A 21609-nucleotide genomic window follows, 5' to 3' on the forward strand; every position below is an offset into this window, starting at 1 on the left:
CAAGTCTAAACCCTCACAGGGATTCCCGGGTTTTGTTTATGTATTTCAAACCAAGTTATCTAAACTATCCTAAAGACTTAAAAATAAAATTGGTCAGTCAAAGCAATTTAGGGTTCAAACAATTCAATTCAAAGCATGAGTATGTCAAACAATTATGCGGGTTTCTTTCAATGATCTTCTTCACCTCACAAACACACGTTTCGATTTTAATTAAGCAAGTTTATATCTATATGACACTTCAGAATTAGTTAATCCTAGATTTTTCTCCCCCTTTGTACACGTGACAACCAATTCCAGAAAATCCTTTTTTTTTTTTTTTTTTTAAATTTTAATTTTTTGTTAGGGGTGTAGACTGTGCCTGATGCTTTGACTTTTTTTACTTGTGCATCCGTCTGTTTTTGGCTCACTCATTTTTCCACTCATTTTTATTTTATTATTATATATATATTTTTTATATTTTTTTGTTTATTTTATTATTTTTTATTTTTTTATTTTTTTTTAATATGCGGATGTATCTGTCCTAAGGACTTCAATCCAACATAGCTCACTTTTTTCAGCCTACACCTTTGTTCAATTAAGTCCAATTAGAAAAGAATTTCTGAATCTCGCGCAAAGTTTCCTACGGGCACCAAGCCTTTCGGTAACTCTTGGCATTGCGCGTCTGAGACTTGATTTTCAACATGTAGAGAGGTTCTAATTTAAGATCACAGGTACTAAAGTGTCATAAAACATAAATTCACTAATTAATATGTCAACTTGCGCCATGTGGTTATACCATTGAAATCCCCACTTAGATTGTGACATTTTCTCAAAACATTCAAATTTAATTATTGTAACCCCTAAATAGCACAGAACCTACCATTAACTTAAATCAGGCTGGTGGAGGAGGTGGAGGTGGATGCGCAGTCCCCTGAGAAGAAGATGGACCAGTCGCTGATGGTGCTGGACGGGTAGGTCTGCGGCGCCGCGGTATCGGGTCTGCAGATACAAAGCCAGAGTCAGACATGTGCCCATAGATGCGGTCCGTCCTATAGTAGGTGGCATGCTGCTGCTCAGCTATCTCATCCACCGTCCCTGCAAGGTCCGTGTACTGGACATGCATGCGCCCCATCTGATCGGTGAGCCGAGTCATGTCAGAGTGAGAAGTGCTGAACTGACCCGTCATGTAGGTCTGATGCTGAGTAAACTGCCCGCCTATGTGAGTACGGAGATCAGAAATCTGGCGATCAACTGAGTTGAAACGCTCATCCACATAGTCACGCAGCTTATTGATGTTGGTGTTCATGGTCTGCATCAACTCGTACATTTGCTGCGGGGTCACTTGGTCAGCACCGGAAGCCCAAAATGAAGGAGGAGGCTGCTCAGGTCCAGGGATCCCAAATGGATCAACAGCGGCTGGTGCGGCAGGTGGCTGAGCCATATCTAGGGGCAGAATCCAAGTGGAGGGATCTGTCCTATCAACCGGTATCCGAAGAGGCATGGGAATCTGCCGACCGCTATAGAGGAAGAAGAAAGAGTTGCCGACGCGAGTGAAGATGCCAGCCGACTGAAGATATGTCATATCTATGAACTCGGTCTGCTTTTGGAGGCGATGGGCAAGGACCTTGAAAACTGGCCCTTCTGCAGGAATGACCCCATGGTAGATGGCAAGACGGGTCACAAAGCCTCCGCAGGAGATCATACCACCCGGAGTGGCATTTGTCCTCACGTTCAGGAGATTGTCGATGAAGAAGCTGCCAACGTGGGGTAGTTTCTCGGGATTGGTCAGGGCATGGATCATGGCATAGATGAAGTACGTCTCACACTCGCCCAAGGTGCCCACTGTCTCTCCGCGTGCAAAGATGGTGAAGGAGAGAGCACGCTGGATGTAGCGAAATACCGGGTGGCTGATCTGACTCGCCTTGTATGTCCGCCTCGGACCACCAATCAGCTGGCAAGAGAATTCGTAGAAGCTGGAGTCCGGCTCCCAATCTGGTACCGTCACCGCATCAGCCCAGAGAGGAAACCCCAGTAGGTTGCTGAGTTCCTCAATTGTGATCTGGTACTCTGCACCATCCAAATAATACTGCAATAAAGTGTCATCTTCCATGTGCAGAGTAGACAGGAATTCATAGGTCAGCGTGCGGTACGCAGGAAATGGTCTGGTACAGTAGTCCCAGATACCAAGGGAGGACATGAGGAGATGAACCTCATCTAAAATGCCCAACTGCTGAAGGGTAGGTATGTGAACATACTTGGGCTGGACAACCTTTTTGGTCTTAAGAATTTGAAAGTTTTCTCGTGCTTTTGGATGCACAAATCTAAGACCATAATCAGTGTCTTTGCTTTCAGGCCACTGATCTTGAGGTAGAGTGGTCCAGTCAGGTTAGTCAGACATTTCAACATCATTAGACCCACTGTCGGTACCGGCCCCTCTTCGATATTGTTTGGACCGTTTAGAGGGAATGAACTCCCCCTCTGCTATTGCCTTACCCTTGCCCCTTGGTTTTGGTGGCATGATTGGTGTTCAGTTGGTTCAATTCAATTTCAATTCACAATCAATTCAATTACCAATTTGGTTCAATTCAAGCAATTGAAATTAAATAGAGTTAGAGATACAACCAAATGTGTGCAATCAAACCAATTTGAAGTGATGGAGTTGAGTAGAATAGCCAAGGAGTCCAACCGAGAAATCCAAACGCCGAGTCGATCCGCCAAAATCCAGGAGAAATCAGCCTTGGTTTGCCTTCTGTGAGCTTTATTGCGGGCCGCAATAAGGTGTCTTGCGGGCCGCAATACTTCCTTCAATTAGGCGCCTCCTCTGACTGATTGGTTGCGGGCCGCAATGGACGGAATTGCGGGCCGCAATGGGCTTGCGTGAAAAGTTGTCCTTCTGGCTGCTGTCTTGCGGGCCGCAATGGGGGTTGTTGCGGGCCGCAATTCGCGCGGTGGAGAGGCGGAAGAAGGATGGCGGCGGATCTGGTTTTGAAGGGAGAGAGAGAGATTTGTGGAGAGAGATAGGGTTAGAGAGAGATTGAGGGATGTGGGTAGATGTAGAGAGATGGAGATTGAGAGAGAGATGTAGAGAGATGGAGATTGAGAGAGATATTGAGATTTAGAGAGAGAGAAAGAGTGGAGAGAAAACAAAAAGAAAGAGATGGAGAGGGAGAGAGAGAGCGGGAGGGAAAGAGATGGGAATTTGGGAGAGAGAGAAAGAGTGGAGAGAAAACAAAAAGAAAGAGATGGAGAGGGAGAGAGAGAGCGGGAGGGAAAGAGATGGAAATTTGGGAGAGAGAGAGGTGGGGGAAAGGATTCAGAGAGAGAGAGAGAAATTTTGCAAAAAGGACCCCCTTTTATCACAAATTTTCGCGTCTGTTCGGTCTCCATTGCGGGCCGCAATAACTGTCATTGCGGGCCGCAATAACTGTCATTGCGGGCCGCAATGGACTTTTTTTTTTTTTTTTTTTTTTTTTTTTTTTACTCTCTGACTGCTTGATTGCGGCCCGCAATAACTGGAATTGCGGACCGCAATTAACTCAAAATTTAGACTTAACCTTCTGAAGTCTCTGACTACTTGGTTGCGGCCCGCAATAAAATTATTGCGGTCCGCAAAGGAGCCTGAAATCTTCTGAAAAAACCTAAATTAACCTATCTAAATGCAATTAATTTTTTTTAAAAATACGAAATTTAAAATTGCAAAAAGGTAAAGTGCTTGGGTTGCCTCCCAAGAAGCGCTCTTTTAGGGTCTCGAGCTCGACCATTCTCCTTTTTTAGTTCATTTGTGCATCGGTAAGGGAGATGTTAATCTTCCCTTCAACCGGTTCTCCATGATTGTACACCTTTAGCCTCTGGCCATTTACTTTAAATGCGCCAGTTCTTTCACTCCAGATTTCTACCGCCCCATGTTCAAACACGCGTTTCACCTGAAACGGGCCACTCCATTTGGACTTGAGTTTGCCTGCAAAGAGTTTAAAACGTGAATTGAACAATAAAACATAATCACCAATTTTGAACTCCCTTCGTATGATGTGCTTGTCATGCCATTGTTTTGTCTTCTCCTTGTAGATTTTTGCATTCTCATACGCGTTGAGACGAATCTCCTCAAGTTCATGCAAGTCGAGGATGCGTTTTTGACCGGCTTGGTGCATGTCGAAATTGAGGGCCTTGATAGCCCAGAATGCCCTATGCTCCAATTCGACTGGCAAATGGCACGGCTTACCATAGACAAGCTTAAAAGGGGTCATGCCAATTGGTGTCTTGTAGGCCGTGCGATATGCCCAAAGTGCATCATCTAACCTCAGACTCCAGTCTTTTCGGGACAATCCTACAGCAGTTTGGAGGATGTGCTTGATCTCTCGGTTTGACACTTCAACTTGGCCACTTGTTTGCGGGTGGTACGGAGTTGCCACCTTGTGTTTGACTCCATACTTTTCCATTAAACTTTCAAAGGAGCGATTTATGAAGTGTGAGCCTCCATCACTAATCACCACCCGTGGAACACCAAATCTTGGGAAGATTATCTTTTGGAAGAGGCGTTTGACGGTCTTTGAATCGGCCCCTGGGCTTGGTATTGCTTCTACCCATTTGGAGACATAATCCACGGCTACAAGGATGTATTTGTTGTTGCATGAACTCGGAAATGGCCCCATGAAATCAATCCCCCACACATCGAACAATTCGACTTCGAGGATGCTTTGTTGAGGCATCTCATGTCGCTTGGTGATGCTTCCCAACCTTTGGCATTTGTCACAAGAGACAACAAATTGCCTTGTATCCTTAAAAAGAGTTGGCCAAAAGAAACCTGCTTGCAGGACCTTGGCGGCGGTCTTGTTGGTTGAGGCATGTCCTCCATATGGTGATGAATGACAGTGGTGAAGAATTGATTGAACCTCATCCTGCGGAATGCAACGCCTATGAATCCCATCAACACCCAGCTTGAAGAGATATGGGTCATCCCAAAAATAGTGCTTGGTATCCGCAAAGAATTTCTTCCGTTGTTGGTATGTGAGGTAGGGTGGAAGAACTCCACATGCAAGAAAATTTGCAATATCCGCAAACCATGGGTATTCGATTTTACCCACTTGGTAAAGCTGCTCATCGGCAAAAGAGTCATCGATGGGTAAGTCTTCATTTGGTTCAGGTTTGATGCGCGAAAGGTGGTCAGCTACAAGGTTCTCGGTACCCTTCTTGTCCCTAATCTCCAGGTCGAACTCTTGGAGTAAGAGAATCCAACGGATGAGACGGGGTTTGGCATCTTTTTTCGTGAGAAGATAACGAACCGCGGCATGATCCGTGTAGACTATCACCTTGGAACCAACTAGATAAGGTCTAAACTTGTTGATGGCGAAGACCACCGCAAGTAGCTCCTTTTCAGTAGTGGTGTAATTGACTTGAGCCTCATCTAGAACTTTGCTTGCATAGTAGATGGCGCACGGCTTTTTGTCAATTCGTTGCCCTAGCACCGCTCCAATGGCGTAATCACTTGCATCGCACATGATCTCGAAAGATTCGCTCCAATTTGGTGGTTGCAGGATGGGAGCGGAAATCAATGCTTCCTTCAACTTATTAAAAGCATCTAGACACTCTTGGGTAAAATCAAATGGAGCGTCTTTTAACAAAAGATTGGTCAAGGGTTTGGCAATTTTAGAAAAGTCCTTGATAAACCTTCTGTAAAACCCAGCGTGTCCTAAAATACTCCTAACCCCTTTTACATTTGTTGGTGGAGGTAGTTTTTCAATTACCTCAATCTTTGCACGGTCAACCTCTAAACCCTTAGCAGAAATCACATGACCTAGAACAACACCTTCTTGTACCATAAAATGACATTTCTCCCAATTCAAAACAAGGTTTACCTCCTCACATCTTTGTAGGACTTTAGATAGATTTAACAAACACCCATCAAAAGTGGTACCATAAACCGAGAAGTCATCCATGAAAACTTCCATAGACTTCTCAATTAGGTCAGAAAATATACCCATCATAGCCCTTTGAAATGTTGCAGGTGCATTGCACAAACCAAAGGGCATCCTACGGTATGCAAAGGTACCGTATGGACAAGTGAAAGTGGTCTTTTCTTGGTCATCAGGATGAATTGGTATTTGAAAGAATCCACTATAACCATCAAGATAACAAAAGAAAGAGTGCTTAGCTAACCGTTCAAGCAATTGATCAATGAAAGGAAGAGGGAAATGATCCTTGCGCGTGCCGGTGTTGAGCTTTCGATAATCGATGCACATGCGCCATCCCGTCACGAGTCTTGTCGCAATCGGTTCGCCATTCTCCCCTTCTATCACGGTTGTCCCTCCCTTCTTTGGCACCACATGGATTGGGCTCACCCATTTGCTGTCGGAGATTGAATAGATGATGCCGGCATCAAGAAGTTTCTGGATCTCCTTTCGCACCACCTCGCTAAGGTTCGGGTTCAATCTCCGCTGTCCTTCAATGGTCGGTTTGTGTCCTTCCTCCATGAAAATGCGGTGCATGCAGATGGAAGGGTTGATTCCTTTGAGGTCATCAATGGTGTATCCAATGGCCTTTCGGTGCATCCTCAAGATTTGTAGAAGTTGTGAGGTTTGGTCTTGGTTTAGGGATGCGTTGACAATAACGGGATAGGTTTGGTTTGGACCGAGGTATTCGTATCGAAGGGTTGAAGGTAATGGCTTAAGTTCAACCTTGGGTGCGTCCTTCGAGGGTTCGGCAAAGTTGGGGAGAGTTTCGGTAGTTGAAACCTGAAGAATTGGGCTCAGAATAGGCTTTTTGTCAATCTGGGAAGGGTTATTGCGGGCCGCAATAAGGTTATTGCGGGCCGCAATAATTTCTGAATTCTGCAGGGTCTCTGTCTGGATTGGTTGCGGGCCGCAATAACTTCCATTGCGGGCCGCAATAACTTCTCGAATTTCTTCCTGCTCTGACTGGATTAGCTGCGGTCCGCAATAATCTCCATTGCGGGCCGCAATAAGGTCTACAGAACTCGTTTGATCAGATTTTTCGCACTCCTGATCCATCCAACATTCAAAGGAACCCTTTTCCAAGCTGTTTATGAGTTCCTCGTCTATCAACCTGTCAAGAATCTCAACACTACAAACGCTTTGATCATTAGATGGATATTTCATTGATCTTTTGATGTCAAATGTTAATTTTTCTTCACCAATGTTCATTGTAATAATTCCATCATGAACATAAATCACAGCTTTTGCCGTATTGAGAAATGGTCTACCCAACAAAAGTGGTGTATGGATATCCTCATCCATGTCTACCACAACAAAGTCAATTGGTACAAAGAATTTACCAATTTGAATTGGCAAGTCCTCTACCACTCCTAGGGGTAATTTGACCGATTGGTCGGCCAATTGGAGAGAAATTCTAGTTGGCTTAAGTTCCCCTACACCCAACCTATCATAAACCGACTTTGGCATAAGACTTACACTGGCCCCTAGATCACATAGTGCGCGTTTGAATTGGACATTTCCCATCGAACATGGTATGGAAAATTTACCCGGATCATCCAACTTTTTGGGCAATTCATTCATTACCATGGCACTACCGTTTGAGTCTAGGGACACCATTTGGACTTCTTCAAGTTTACGCCTATTTGAAAGGATATCCTTGAAAAATTTGGTGTAAACCGGCATTTGGGTCATTACCTCAGTCAATGGTAGGTTTACATGCAATTGTTTCAACAATTCAAGGAATTTAGCAAATTGCCCATCAGTTCTCTCATTCTTAAGCCTACCAGGAAAAGGTGCAAATTTATGGGGAGGAATGTAGAGAGGTACCTGTGCACTTACCTTCGGTGGCTCATCTTGAGATGGATTCGCTTGAATAGCAGGGTCGCTTGGTGCGATTTGTGTAGCTTCCTTTGAGGCGGAGTCCTCGTGTGTGGAGATGTGCTCATCATTGGTTCTTGTCTCTTCACCTTGCGGCTGCACATAGGCATGCTTTGGCATGGGTGGATCCTCATATTGCGCACCGCTACGAAGCGTGTGTCTAACCGCCTTGACATCCCTGGGATTGTTCTCAGGTTTTGGTGGAAGGGAACCCGGTTGGCGGGAAGATTGTGTAGCTTGTTGTGCAACTTGGTTTTCAAGCATTTTGTTTTGGGTTGCCAACATGTCTACCTTTTTGGTCAATTCATCGAATTTTTGATTTTGACTTGCCATGAAAGTCTCCATCATTAATTCGAGATTGGACTTTGGTGGTGCATTAGAACCATACCCTTGGTTACCATAACCTTGATTTGGTCTATTAAAGTTTGAGTTACCTTGGGTATTTTGGTCATTTTGTCTCCACGAAAAGTTTGGGTGATTCCTCCAACCGGGATTGTAAGTATTAGAGTAAGGATTGTTATTTGGTTTGAAATTGCCTTGGTTTATGGCATTCACTTCTTCATGACTAACCTCATTACCTATACCACAATTTAGTGCTAAATGATCGGTCCCACCACAAATTGAACAAGGAAGAGAAGAAGGATAATTTACCGATTTTACGCTCATTTGATCAATCTTGCGATTTAAAGCGGCAATTTCTGCGGCCATGCTTGAATTCGAGTTCACCTCCTTCAATCCCCGTTGCAGGATAACCGGGGTCTCCCTAGGGTTGTGCCATTGACTTTGGTTGAGAGCCATGTCATCAACCAACTTGTATCCATCTACAGCCCATTTGTTCATGAGACTTCTGTTAGTTTGTAATAATCTAGAAGTCAATAATACGATAATTTATCATAAAGCTTTGTTCATGAATTGGATGATTAATATCATTTTGTTGCCTTGAGTATTATTGAATTTATGGATCATTTCGAGTTCATGACTGAAATTGTGAAACTCCATAATATAGATGATATATACTCTTAATCTTAAAAGGTCACTAACCAAGGTAATTAGCAGGAACACTGATTACCGCTATAAGGTTAGTATGTGGATTAAAAGATGGTTAAGTTTTACAAACCATTTGACACGAGATGTCATTTTAATCACATAGATACATGTTCTAGGAACATGGTATTTGACAGACCCCGAATGAAAACATTAAATAGAATTGTGTTCGTGTCATTTATGTTTTTCATTCAGTGTCAAAGTCTAAAGTATGAGGTATTTATCGTTCCCACTAAGAAATATATATGTGTGATTGCTATCTAACGCTGTCCGTAAAAAGCAGTCATAACGGTAGCTTTTTGATATATATAGCTTAGCTGAGGAAGTGATAGTCTACCAAAAGTACTACTTGTCCCTCGTATCTCTATACGAGTTATAGCATCACTGGGCCCCTTGATAGAGTAAGATTATCAGCGCGCGGTATGATTACAAGAGTAATCATATTTGATAATCTGCTCAAGATCAAGAAAAGATTCAGTTAGCAAGGATGACACACATCTACCTTGAAACTGATCTGATAGCTATGAGAAAGAAGAACAGACACAAGTAAATTGTTTACTGGATCGTGATATTGTATAGTACAGCATCATCTGTGTAATTGGATGGTCATGATGTGTTGCCAGATGCCACCCATGACTAACAGAAGTTAAAACAGTTTTAACTCTGTTTACCAACATAACACAGATCCTATTGGGTCACACCATATAGGAGTTAATCGGAGAATCTTATTTTGATTGATTATAAATTGGTTATGATCAATGATAAGATGGTTATAATTAATTATACGTGTTATAATTAAATTATAAATGTTATGTAAAAATAACAAGCAAAAACATTGGTTAATTTATAAACGTGTATGACACGTTGTATAAAAGTTAACCGGTTAATTTATAAATGTGCAGGACACATTGTATAAATTATCGAAACAACAACCGCAAGAAAAATATATATAATTATTCAGAATAATTATACGAATATTATTTGTGTTCGGGCCGAGGGCATTCGGATCTTTTCAGATTCGACCTTATCCGCATGACACGTCATCGATTCTATCCAGATGACATGTCATCGATACCGAAACAAATAACCGAAAGAAAAAAATATATATAATTGTTCAGAATAATTATACGAATATTATTTGTGTTCGGGCCGAGGGCATTCGGGTCTTTTCAGATTCGAGCTTATCCGCATGACACGTCATTGATCCTATCCAGATGACATGTCATCAATCCTATCCACAAGGGCAAAATGGTCATTTCACACCTATGCCACCTTGCATGTGTAGAAGCATGGAGAAGGATGTGGAAGGGTGTGGAAGGGGTATTTTGGTCATTTCACATATAAAAAGGATGAGGTGTCAATGGCATGTCTTGTAAATAGGCCGAACTTGGAGGGCATTTTGGTCTTTTGCAACCAAATCTAAACACTATAAATAGGGGTGGAGGGGTAGAGAGAAATTCACCAATTCACACATACCGTTTCGTGCAGAATCGGATCGGTATTTTCTCTATTTCTCGGTTTCTCTCCCAAATAGTGTTTCGGTTGAGAAAAGAAAGTTATACGTAGTTGACGTATAATCTTGCGGGTTGTTGTGGAGAATATTTACGGGATCGATGAATAGTGTTTTACCGAATTTCGCGGTATGTCAGTTTTGCATATTGATGAAACTGAGCAACCGAAAATTCGTGTTTACGGGTTTTCGTCTTTTCCCCGTGAATAGTGTTTTTGCAGAATTCCGCGGTTTACGGTACTTCTGGCAGAAGAAATAAACCGCTCTCCGGTTATTCCTGGTGGACAACCGATAGAGGCATCAGACGTCTGATGCTCCGTTTCGAGTCGATTTCTTCCCTGGTGAGGCTCTACTCGCTCGGTCTGCATTCCAACTGTGATTTGGAAACAAGGTATAAATATGTTATATTAATCTATTTAATTTGTAAGTAGATTAAAGTTTTAGAAATCAATCATGGAGCAGATCTGTAAAAGGATTAAATTGGGTTTTGATGCCAAAGGAATACTGAAGGTGGACCGCCTTGGAAAGTTTCCTGACATACCCCGTTTAATCCTGAGCTTAAGTTGGCTGTAGAAATTTTTGTTCTACGGTCATTCCGCACCTTAAGCCTAAACGGGTTTTGGTTACCGCGAAACCCCAAAAGTGGTATCCGAAAACCCTACAGTGGTATCAGAGCACAAGGCTCTCCCGCTGATTGATTTTCTAAAAGTTATAACTTATGCAAATTAGGTGCATATACCGCATATCAGTTTAAATCTTACATTTGCAGCTTAAGTCCAAAACCGATTAGAAATGAGATTTTCTTGGATCGGTTCTACCGACTAAGAAAGTTAAATTAGATTTAAGCTTTCTTTATGCTTTCTTATGAAATGTAAACTTTTACATTTCTTGGATCGGTTTTCCGACCGAGAAAGATAAAATAGGATTTTATGCTTTCTTTATGTTTTCGCCTTTTCGAAAACCTTCGGATAAGTAAAGTTCATCGAAGAATGTGATGAAGCAATAAAGTACCTGAGTAAGAGCTGTCATTTCCACACAAGAAAGAGATGGTTCTGTCTAGGAAAGATTGAGTCTAAAGCGGTCCTCGTGACCCCGATCTTTCCTGGGAGCCCCTTTCACGTGTCCTAATGGCTGGCCCAAAAGGAACTTTGTCACGTTACCAAATTGCTTTATGGACCGAAAAGAATATCTGATTTTAAAACATATAAATTGTTTATGTGCTTTAAATGGTATAAATAAGAACTGAGCATAGCTGCAAAATAAAGAATTGGTAACTGATATATTATATACCCGACTTGGTCCTATATATAAGTAAATTAGATTTACAGCTTAGAGTAAATTAGATTTACTGCTTTAAAATGAAAATGGGTAAAACTAGACTTACCGTCTTTCCAGGGAACCGTGAAAGAAAATTTTCTTTGAAGAAAAATATGAATGTGAGATCACATTTGACATTGTTTCTTTCTGACTTCCTTTCCACGACTGCTTGCTGAAGCATATGAAAGAGGTCTTTTAGGAAAATGTAAATGAGATCGTATTCACTATTCTTTCTGTCTGACTTCCTTTCCACGACTGCTTACTGAAGCATATGAAAGAGGTCTTTGAGGAAGATAGGAAGTGGATCACAATCGGTATTTTTTCTGACAAGCAACTTTCACGTGTCCGTAACGCTGACCAAGGTCAACATTACGAACTGAAAGAAATATACGTGACTCGGTCACATATATAGGTAAATTAGATTTACTGCTATCATATAAAATCGTATAGATTAGATCTATCATTTTTTATAAGAAACCATAAAAAACTACCTCTACAAGATAGACGGTAGCTAGAGTCAGTTACAAGAACTGACTGCTTAACCAAGTCAAAGCATATGAAAAAGGTACTGCTAAGAATAGAAAGTAATGGGGATCATAATCGGTATTCTTTCTAGACTTCCTTTCCACGACTGCTTAATGAAGCATATGAAAGAGGTCTCTTTAAATACAAATAGAATCACATTAGTCGTTCTTTCTGGCGAAATGGTACTGCTAAGGATAGAAAGTAATGGGGATCACATTCGGTATTCTTTCTAGACTTCCTTTCCACGACTGCTTAATGAAGCATATGAAAGAGGTCTCTTTAGATACGAATAAAATCACATTAGTCGTTCTTTCTGGCAAACCTCCTTTTAAATATTGCTGGCACTGTTAAGCATAAACACCAACCCATTAAATATTAAGTAGTATGCCCTTCCCACTCTATCCTCCTCAAACCATTGTTCATTGGTTGATGATTAAACTACTCAGTAGACATCGCCTTTTACCTTTGGTGGTCGAGGGTTATGTCCGACATAACAAAACAAAATAGAGTGAGGTTACTTACCGATGATTTCCAAAACAGTTTTGGGCTCGGGGCAAAGTCTTCGTTAAATACACGTGATGTTTTAACGAAACTAAGAATCACAAAGAGTTGTGATTAGCATGTTTGCTTACCTAAGATAACTGATAGCCATGATATGCATACACTGCCTTGGTTATTGGTGAAAACATGGATCTTGGTCCTACTGCAAACGGGAATAGAACAAATTTGCAGTGGGAGTTTTATTCATTGAATAAAACATTACATGAACAAAGCTAAAATCTTTACTTTAAACGTTGTAGAAATATGGCTAAAGAAACGTCTTTCTCTTTACGCTTCTTACTCGAAAAAGTAGACGAGCGTGAGAAAAAGGAATATATCCTAAATACACCGGTCCCTGCTGAAATAGTAGAGAGCAGCTCTGTCAGTACTCACACGCTTCGTATGACAAGCGATGATGAGAAACTGGAGAAGCTTAACTGTCCGTGGAGCCACAAGTTGGCCACGGAAGTTATCCTGAACTCATTTCCTCCCAGCTATTCGGAGTTCATTGTGAACTCCCATAAGCAAGAGTTGGATAAAAGCTTGCAGGAGCTCCAAGGGATGCTGAGGATCACTGATAAAGACATTGAGAATAGCTCTCATGTCCTCATGATCCAAGAAGGTGGGAGGAAGATCAAGAAAGCAAAAGGGAAAAACGGCTATTAAGTACAAAGGCAAAGGGAAGTTGGTTCCAGGAACGAACTCTCCCAAGATAAATATTTCTGCTAACTCTGACTGCTATTTTAGCAATAGCAAAGGTCACTGGAAGAGAAACTGCCCGGAGTATCTTGGAGATATGAAGTTTGAGAATGTCTCAAAAGTCTCAGTCTCAAGTATTTATGTTATTGAAATTAATGTTGCGACCTCTCTTAATGATTGGGTAATGGATACCGAATCATATGCTCATATTTGCACAAATATGCACGCACTAAGAGGAAGTTACGCAATAAGGAAGTACAACTCCGAGTTGGAAACGGAGCACAAGTTGCAGCCGTTACAGTCGGTAGGATAGAATTGTACTTGCTTAGCGGGTTTATTCTGGAACTAGAAAATGTCTATTTTGTTCCTACCATTTCTAGAAATATCATATCAATCTCGTGTTTAGAGATGAATGGTTTCTCGTTTGTTATAAAAGGACAATAGATGTTCTATTTATAAAAATGAGACATATTATGGATCATCTTACTTGTTAAATGGTCTTTATATGCTAGAAATGGAAAACCCCGTGTTTAACATCAATAACAAAAGACTCAAAACGTTTCATGAAAGTATTGACTTACATGAGACATAAGTCTGAATTCTTTGACGAGTTCAAGGAATTTAAGACTAAAGTAGAAAATCAACAGAACAAAAGTATTAAGGCATTACGGTAGGACCGTGGAGGCGAATACTTGAGTTATGGTTTTCAAAATGTACTTAAAGGAATGTCAGATAGTCTCATAACTCACACCTCTAGGAACACTGCAATGTTACAGTGTTGCCAAGAAAATGAAACAAACCATGCTGGACATGATTCGTTCCATGATGAGTAACGCCACCCTTCCCAAAATCATTTTGGGGACACGCACTAGATACTGCCGCACTAACTATAAATATGGTTCCATCCAAGTCAATTGAAAAGACTCCATACGAGTTATGGTTTGGGAAATCCCAAATATGTCTTATCTTAAAAATGGGGTTGCGAAGTATTTGTCAAACACCTGACGTCTGACAAACTTGATCCCAAATCTGACAAGTGCTTTTTCGTAGAGTATCCTAAGGAAACGAAAGGATATTACTTCTATTACCAGTCCGAGAACAAATTAGTTGTTGCTCGTTATGGTATACTTTTGGAGAACAAGTTTCTTGCAAAAGGAAGTAGTGGGAGTAATGTAATACTTGAAGAAATTCAAGATACATCACACAATACAATATCTGAACTAGATCAGATTAACCCACCTCTTGATTCTTTGGCTGATGAGCATCTGGAAGTACCAAGTCCACAAGTAGTTGTGGATAAGGTTCTAGTCTCGAGCTCAAGTGCTTCAACGCAAGTTGAAGTAGAACTGGATCCGCAGACAGTTGTGGATCAAGTTCGACAGCCTGAAGAACAAGTGCTACGTAGGTCAATAAGAACAGTCCATGCACCCGAGAGGTACTTGGGACTGCACGAGATCTCAGTTTTTGAAACTGAAGATCCTCTGACCTATGCGGAAGCAATGGATAGGCCTGACTCTGATAAATGGCTGGAGGCCATGAGATCCGAAATACAGTCCATGTATGACAACACGGTCTGGAACCTAGTTGTACCACTTGATGGGTGAAGCCCATAGCTAACAAGTGGGTTTTCAAAGGAAAACAGACATGGATGACAATATGACTATTTACAAAGCACGGCTAGTAGCGAAAAGGTTTCAAACAAATTCTGGGAATTGATGAAACTTTTTCCACCCGTGGCTATGTTTAAGTCAATTCGGATACTCCTAGCAATTGCCGCATTTCATGATGATGAAATATGGCAAATGGATGTCAAAACCGCATTCTTAAATGGAAATTTAAGAAGAGGATGTGTACATGACACAGCCTACGGGTTTTGAAGATCCAGAGAATGCTGGGAAAGTATGCAAGCTTCTTGAATCCATTTATGGATTGAAGCATGCATCACGGAGTTGGAATCTTCGATTTGGCGAAGAAGTCAAAAAGCTTGACTTCGTCAGATGCGAAGAAGAATCTTATGTGTACAGAAAAACTAGTGGGAGTGTCATCGCCTTTCTTAATCTTATATATAGATGATATACTCTTAATAGGAAACGATATTCCTCTATTGCAATTAGCCAAGTCTTCATTAAAGAAAAGTTTTCTCGATGAAGGACTTGGGCGAGGATGTCTATATACTAGGCATAAAGATCTACTGAGGTAGATCAAAGAGACTTATAGGATTAAGTCAAAGCACGCACATTGACAAAGTGCTGAATCGGTTCAGCATGCAGGATTCTAAGAGAGAATTCCTGCCAATGAATCATGGTGCACAGCTTAGCAAGACTCAGTGTCTTTCGACAACTGATGAGCAAAGCACTATGAGTAGAGTACCATACGCTTCGGCTATTGGCTCTATCATAAACACCATGTTGTGCACTCGCCCTGATGTCTCGTACGCTTTGAGTGTGACGAGTAGATATCAGGCTAATCCAGGCATAAAGCACTGGAATGCAGTAAAGAATGTCCTTAAGTTCTTGAGAAGAACTAAGGATATGTTTCTCGTCTACAACGTTATCACCTAATACGAAAGATCATAAACATCATAAGATGTTTATAATTAATTATAAAAGATATAATTAATATAAAGGTGATGTAAAGATAAGTAGAATTGACACAATCAGCAACACAGCTGATCCACTCACAAAATCTCTTCCTCAAGCCAAGCACTAGATGCTTAATGCTTCTATGAGTTTGGAACACATAGAAGATTGGCTGTGAGATTTTCTCAGGATCTGCGAGATCTTAGAGAATATAGAGTTTTGTATATAAGTAGGGTCTACGATGATTGACTCCTAGCTTAAGTGGGAGATTGTTAGTTTGTAATAATCTAGAAGTCAATAATACGATAATTTATCATAAAGCTTTGTTCATGAATTGGATGATTAATATCATTTTGTTGCCTTGAGTATTATTGAATTTATGGATCATTTCGAGTTCATGACTGAAATTGTGAAACTCCATAATATAGATGATATATACTCTTAATCTTAAAAGGTCACTAACCAAGGTAATTAGCAGGAACACTGATTACCGCTATAAGGTTAGTATGTGGATTAAAAGATGGTTAAGTTTTACAAACCATTTGACACGAGATGTCATTTTAATCACATAGATACATGTTCTAGGAACATGGTATTTGACAGACCCCGAATGAAAACATTAAATAGAATTGTGTTCGTGTCATTTATGTTTTTCATTCAGTGTCAAAGTCTAAAGTATGAGGTATTTATCGTTCCCACTAAGAAATATATATGTGTGATTGCTATCTAACGCTGTCCGTAAAAAGCAGTCATAACGGTAGCTTTTTGATATATATAGCTTAGCTGAGGAAGTGATAGTCTACCAAAAGTACTACTTGTCCCTCGTATCTCTATACGAGTTATAGCATCACTGGGCCCCTTGATAGAGTAAGATTATCAGCGCGCGGTATGATTACAAGAGTAATCATATTTGATAATCTGCTCAAGATCAAGAAAAGATTCAGTTAGCAAGGATGACACACATCTACCTTGAAACTGATCTGATAGCTATGAGAAAGAAGAACAGACACAAGTAAATTGTTTACTGGATCGTGATATTGTATAGTACAGCATCATCTGTGTAATTGGATGGTCATGATGTGTTGCCAGATGCCACCCATGACTAACAGAAGTTAAAACAGTTTTAACTCTGTTTACCAACATAACACAGATCCTATTGGGTCACACCATATAGGAGTTAATCGGAGAATCTTATTTTGATTGATTATAAATTGGTTATGATCAATGATAAGATGGTTATAATTAATTATACGTGTTATAATTAAATTATAAATGTTATGTAAAAATAACAAGCAAAAACATTGGTTAATTTATAAACGTGTATGACACGTTGTATAAAAGTTAACCGGTTAATTTATAAATGTGCAGGACACATTGTATAAATTATCGAAACAACAACCGCAAGAAAAATATATATAATTATTCAGAATAATTATACGAATATTATTTGTGTTCGGGCCGAGGGCATTCGGATCTTTTCAGATTCGACCTTATCCGCATGACACGTCATCGATTCTATCCAGATGACATGTCATCGATACCGAAACAAATAACCGAAAGAAAAAAATATATATAATTGTTCAGAATAATTATACGAATATTATTTGTGTTCGGGCCGAGGGCATTCGGGTCTTTTCAGATTCGAGCTTATCCGCATGACACGTCATTGATCCTATCCAGATGACATGTCATCAATCCTATCCACAAGGGCAAAATGGTCATTTCACACCTATGCCACCTTGCATGTGTAGAAGCATGGAGAAGGATGTGGAAGGGTGTGGAAGGGGTATTTTGGTCATTTCACATATAAAAAGGATGAGGTGTCAATGGCATGTCTTGTAAATAGGCCGAACTTGGAGGGCATTTTGGTCTTTTGCAACCAAATCTAAACACTATAAATAGGGGTGGAGGGGTAGAGAGAAATTCACCAATTCACACATACCGTTTCGTGCAGAATCGGATCGGTATTTTCTCTATTTCTCGGTTTCTCTCCCAAATAGTGTTTCGGTTGAGAAAAGAAAGTTATACGTAGTTGACGTATAATCTTGCGGGTTGTTGTGGAGAATATTTACGAGATCGATGAATAGTGTTTTACCGAATTTCGCGGTATGTCAGTTTTGCATATTGATGAAACTGAGCAACCGAAAATTCGTGTTTACGGGTTTTCGTCTTTTCCCCGTGAATAGTGTTTTTGCAGAATTCCGCGGTTTACGGTACTTCTGGCAGAAGAAATAAACCGCTCTCCGGTTATTCCTGGTGGACAACCGATAGAGGCATCAGACGTCTGATGCTCCGTTTCGAGTCGATTCCTTCCCTGGTGAGGCTCTACTCGCTCGGTCTGCATTCCAACTGTGATTTGGAAACAAGGTATAAATATGTTATATTAATCTATTTAATTTGTAAGTAGATTAAAGTTTTAGAAATCAATCATGGAGCAGATCTGTAAAAGGATTAAATTGGGTTTTGATGCCAAAGGAATACTGAAGGTGGACCGCCTTGGAAAGTTTCCTGACATACCCCGTTTAATCCTGAGCTTAAGTTGGCTGTAGAAATTTTTGTTCTACGGTCATTCCGCACCTTAAGCCTAAACGGGTTTTGGTTACCGCGAAACCCCAAAAGTGGTATCCGAAAACCCTACAACTTCCTCCAGCGGCTGCATCTAGCATACCCTTGTCTTGTGGCAGAAGACTGTTGTAGAAGATTTGCAGCAGGTTCCATCCTTCAATGCCATGGTGAGGGCAGCACCTCTGCAGCTCTTGGAACCTCTCCCACGCTTCGCTCATGGTTTCATCTCCTCTTTGTCGGAAATTGTGGATTTGATGGCGCAAGGAGTTAGTTTTGGATGGTGGAAAGAACTTGTTGAGGAAAGCATTCGCCACCTTAGGCCAAGTGTTCATGTTCTCGGGCCGTTGTCCCCTTATCCAACCTTTAGCCTTATCTGCAAGAGAAAAAGTGAAAGCCATCACTTTAAGATCATCAGGAGAAACAGTTTGTACCTTAATTGTACTGCAGATTTCTTCGAAATTGGCTAAGTGTTGTGTGGCATCTTCATGAGGCAGGCCATGGAAGAGATTACGCTGCACCATGCTAACCCATGCAGGAGGAATTTGGTATTCCTCAGCATTAATAGTGGGTGCAGTGTACCCCAGGTGGATTTCCTCAGCCCTAGGCGCAGTAAAGTCCCTCAAAGGGCGGTTGGCATCGGCTGCTTCAAGATTTTCTCTCTCTTGGTTAGCTGCCCTCAACCGTTGAAGTTCATTGGCCATCCGATCCCTTTCTCTTTGGAGGTTTTGAAACCTAGCATCATCATTGCCGGACGACATGTCTAACCGGCGTGGATTCAAGGGAAAGAAAGGTCCCCTTGTCGGGTGCTTGTTTCTTCTCTGGTAAAAAAGATGAGTTGATCCTCTCCTCGAAAACCACTCTACCAAATCTGTGGCGTCCGGAGTAGGAGGTTCCTCTGCCAGATTTCAACCTAAATCAAAAGAGAAAGGAAATAAAATAAAATTAAAAACAATTACTAACTAAATTACTTAGGTCTGAAATAATATTCACCGTTGTCCCCGGCAACGGCGCCAAAAACTTGATGTGAATTTTACTACTACACAAGTAATAAATCCTAATTTACACTCAATTCGGTTGCAAGTGTACAACCTTGTCAAGTAGTACTTAGGGATCGTCTCCACAGGGACAATTCGGAATATTAAACCTAACCTAATTAATTTAATTTAGTAAAAGGAAATAAAAGGAATTTGTTTGTTTTTAGGATGGTTCGGGTTTGATTGTGATCAAATTGAATTAACTAAATTCTAGGTCTAAATGTGGTTTTAAACAAGAATGAGAAATTAGGGTCTCTTAGGGTTCCTATCCACTAATGTCACGATTAATTGATTTATTAAGGTTGTTCTTATAAATATGAAGGCACAGTTTAATGTTATCGGTATAAAGTGATATTTCTATGTTAATACCGTCTTTAAATTAGTATAAATGTCACCTCTCGGTACTTGGTTACACTAACCCAAAGTTATTAAGTCTTTAACTGTCCCAATTGGTATAGAAAGTTATTCGTCACCTCTCGGTACTTGGTACAATTTTCTAACCTATCGGGTTAAGCCCGTATAAGATAAGCGTCTCCTCTCGGTACTTAGCCTATCAAATACTCTTTTCTTTATGGTCAGGACTAAATATTCAATTTCTCAATTGTAAATACCGAATCCTAGGGTTTCATGCAATTTCGCTTAAGTCATCACAAACAAGTAATATAAAGAAAAGATCATACCAAGGAACAAGTAAATATAATATAAAATCAACTAATCCATGACATAAGTTTCAAGTTCTAACCCTAATCAACCCTAGAAATAACCTTAGCCAACCATGGCTGCAGCACACAAGAGAATAAACAAGTAAAAGAGTTCTAAGAGAAAGAAATCAATGTAACCGCTCGAAGAATTCGCTATCTTCTTCTCCCTTCTTTGTCTCTCCTTTTTCTCCTTATTCTCCTGTGCTTTTCTCTCTTTCTAATGTCTAAAATTCGTGCCTAAAACAGTTATATCCTTTCCAGAAATAAAAACAACTAAATATAGCAAAAATCTCGCTCTGGAACTGTTTATTGCGGGCCGCAATAACTTCCATTGCGGGCCGCAATAATAATACAAGTTGTTCTGTTCTGCAAATCGGCTCTGACTCGTTGGTTGCGGCCCGCAATAGAAATAATTGCGGCCCGCAATAAAGGTGAAAATTCGCCAGACTTGTGCTTTCTTGCTCCAAATAGCTCGTCTTCCTTCGTTAAGCTCCAAGCACTTGATTTCCTACAAAATAAACGCAACTAGGGCAGTAACTTGAACTTTGAAACATTTCTAACCTAATTAAATTCTAATTTCAACAAAACTCGGTTTAATTTACACAACAATCCCTATATCATTTTGGCTTATCATGCAACCAAGTCATTTTCTGATTTTTAAAGTCTAAATGATCGATCCAACCCGTTAGATGACATCTCCATATTAAAATGTGCTTGAAGACCAAATTTTACATTTTTTGGAATTTTTTTACTATTTTTTAAGCCACTTAGAAAATTACTGATCCAACGGTTTGGTTCTGATTTTACTGTTTGGTAAGCCACCGTTGGATCAGCGATTTTCAAAGTGACTTAAAAAATAGTAAAAAAATTTCAAAAAATGTAAAATTTGGTCGCCAAGCACATTTTACTATGGAGATGACATCTAATGGTTTGGATCGATCATTTGGACTTTAAAAATTGAAAAATGACTTGGTTGCTTAGGAGGCGTGGTGCAATCGATTGTATATTAGCTTATCTCTCTCTCTCTCTCTCTCTGTATATATATATATATATATATATATATATATATATATATATATATATATATATATATATATATATATATATATATTTTAAGACCATAAATCCGAGTTTCTGATCTAATTTTTTTGATTCCGACCGATTCACCCGATTACGATTTCACAGTAAACTATCCGATTCCGGTTCTTATTCCGAATTTCCCAACGCTACCTTGTACCAATGTTATGTTTCCTGTTGAATTGTTGATGTTTTGGAGGTGGTACCAGGTCA

The 21609-nt window shown here is 40.3% G+C and overlaps 1 protein-coding gene across 1 annotated transcript; it reads right to left on the reverse strand.

Annotated features, from left to right (window-relative positions):
• Positions 1-3749: 3749 nt before the first annotated feature.
• Positions 3750-19342, reverse strand: LOC144554490 (uncharacterized). The gene is made up of 5 exons (XM_078302806.1): positions 19027-19342; positions 8240-8626; positions 6867-8053; positions 6218-6707; positions 3750-5743 (listed from the first exon to the last, which is right to left on the reverse strand). The coding sequence occupies exons 1-5, from the start codon at positions 19340-19342 to the stop codon at positions 3750-3752; spliced, it is 4374 nt and encodes a 1457-aa protein (XP_078158932.1).
• Between the last annotated feature and the right edge of the window lie 2267 nt (positions 19343-21609).

Source organism: Carex rostrata, chromosome 5 (assembly GCF_964058835.1).
Source record: "Carex rostrata chromosome 5, lpCarRost1.2, whole genome shotgun sequence".
NCBI classification, from domain to species: Eukaryota; Viridiplantae; Streptophyta; class Magnoliopsida; order Poales; family Cyperaceae; genus Carex; species Carex rostrata.

Bases quoted from the DNA above. Each gene is read 5' to 3' on its own strand.
- LOC144554490 (XM_078302806.1), bottom strand. From the start codon at position 19,342: ATGTCGTCCGGCAATGATGATGCTAGGTTTCAAAACCTCCAAAGAGAA. The intron at 8,627-19,026 runs GTACAATTAAGG...AATGGGCTGTAG, and splicing joins CAATTTCGAAGAAATCTGCA to ATGGATACAAGTTGGTTGAT. The intron at 6,708-6,866 runs GTTATTGCGGCC...CCAATTCTTCAG, and splicing joins AGCAGGAAGAAATTCGAGAA to GTTTCAACTACCGAAACTCT.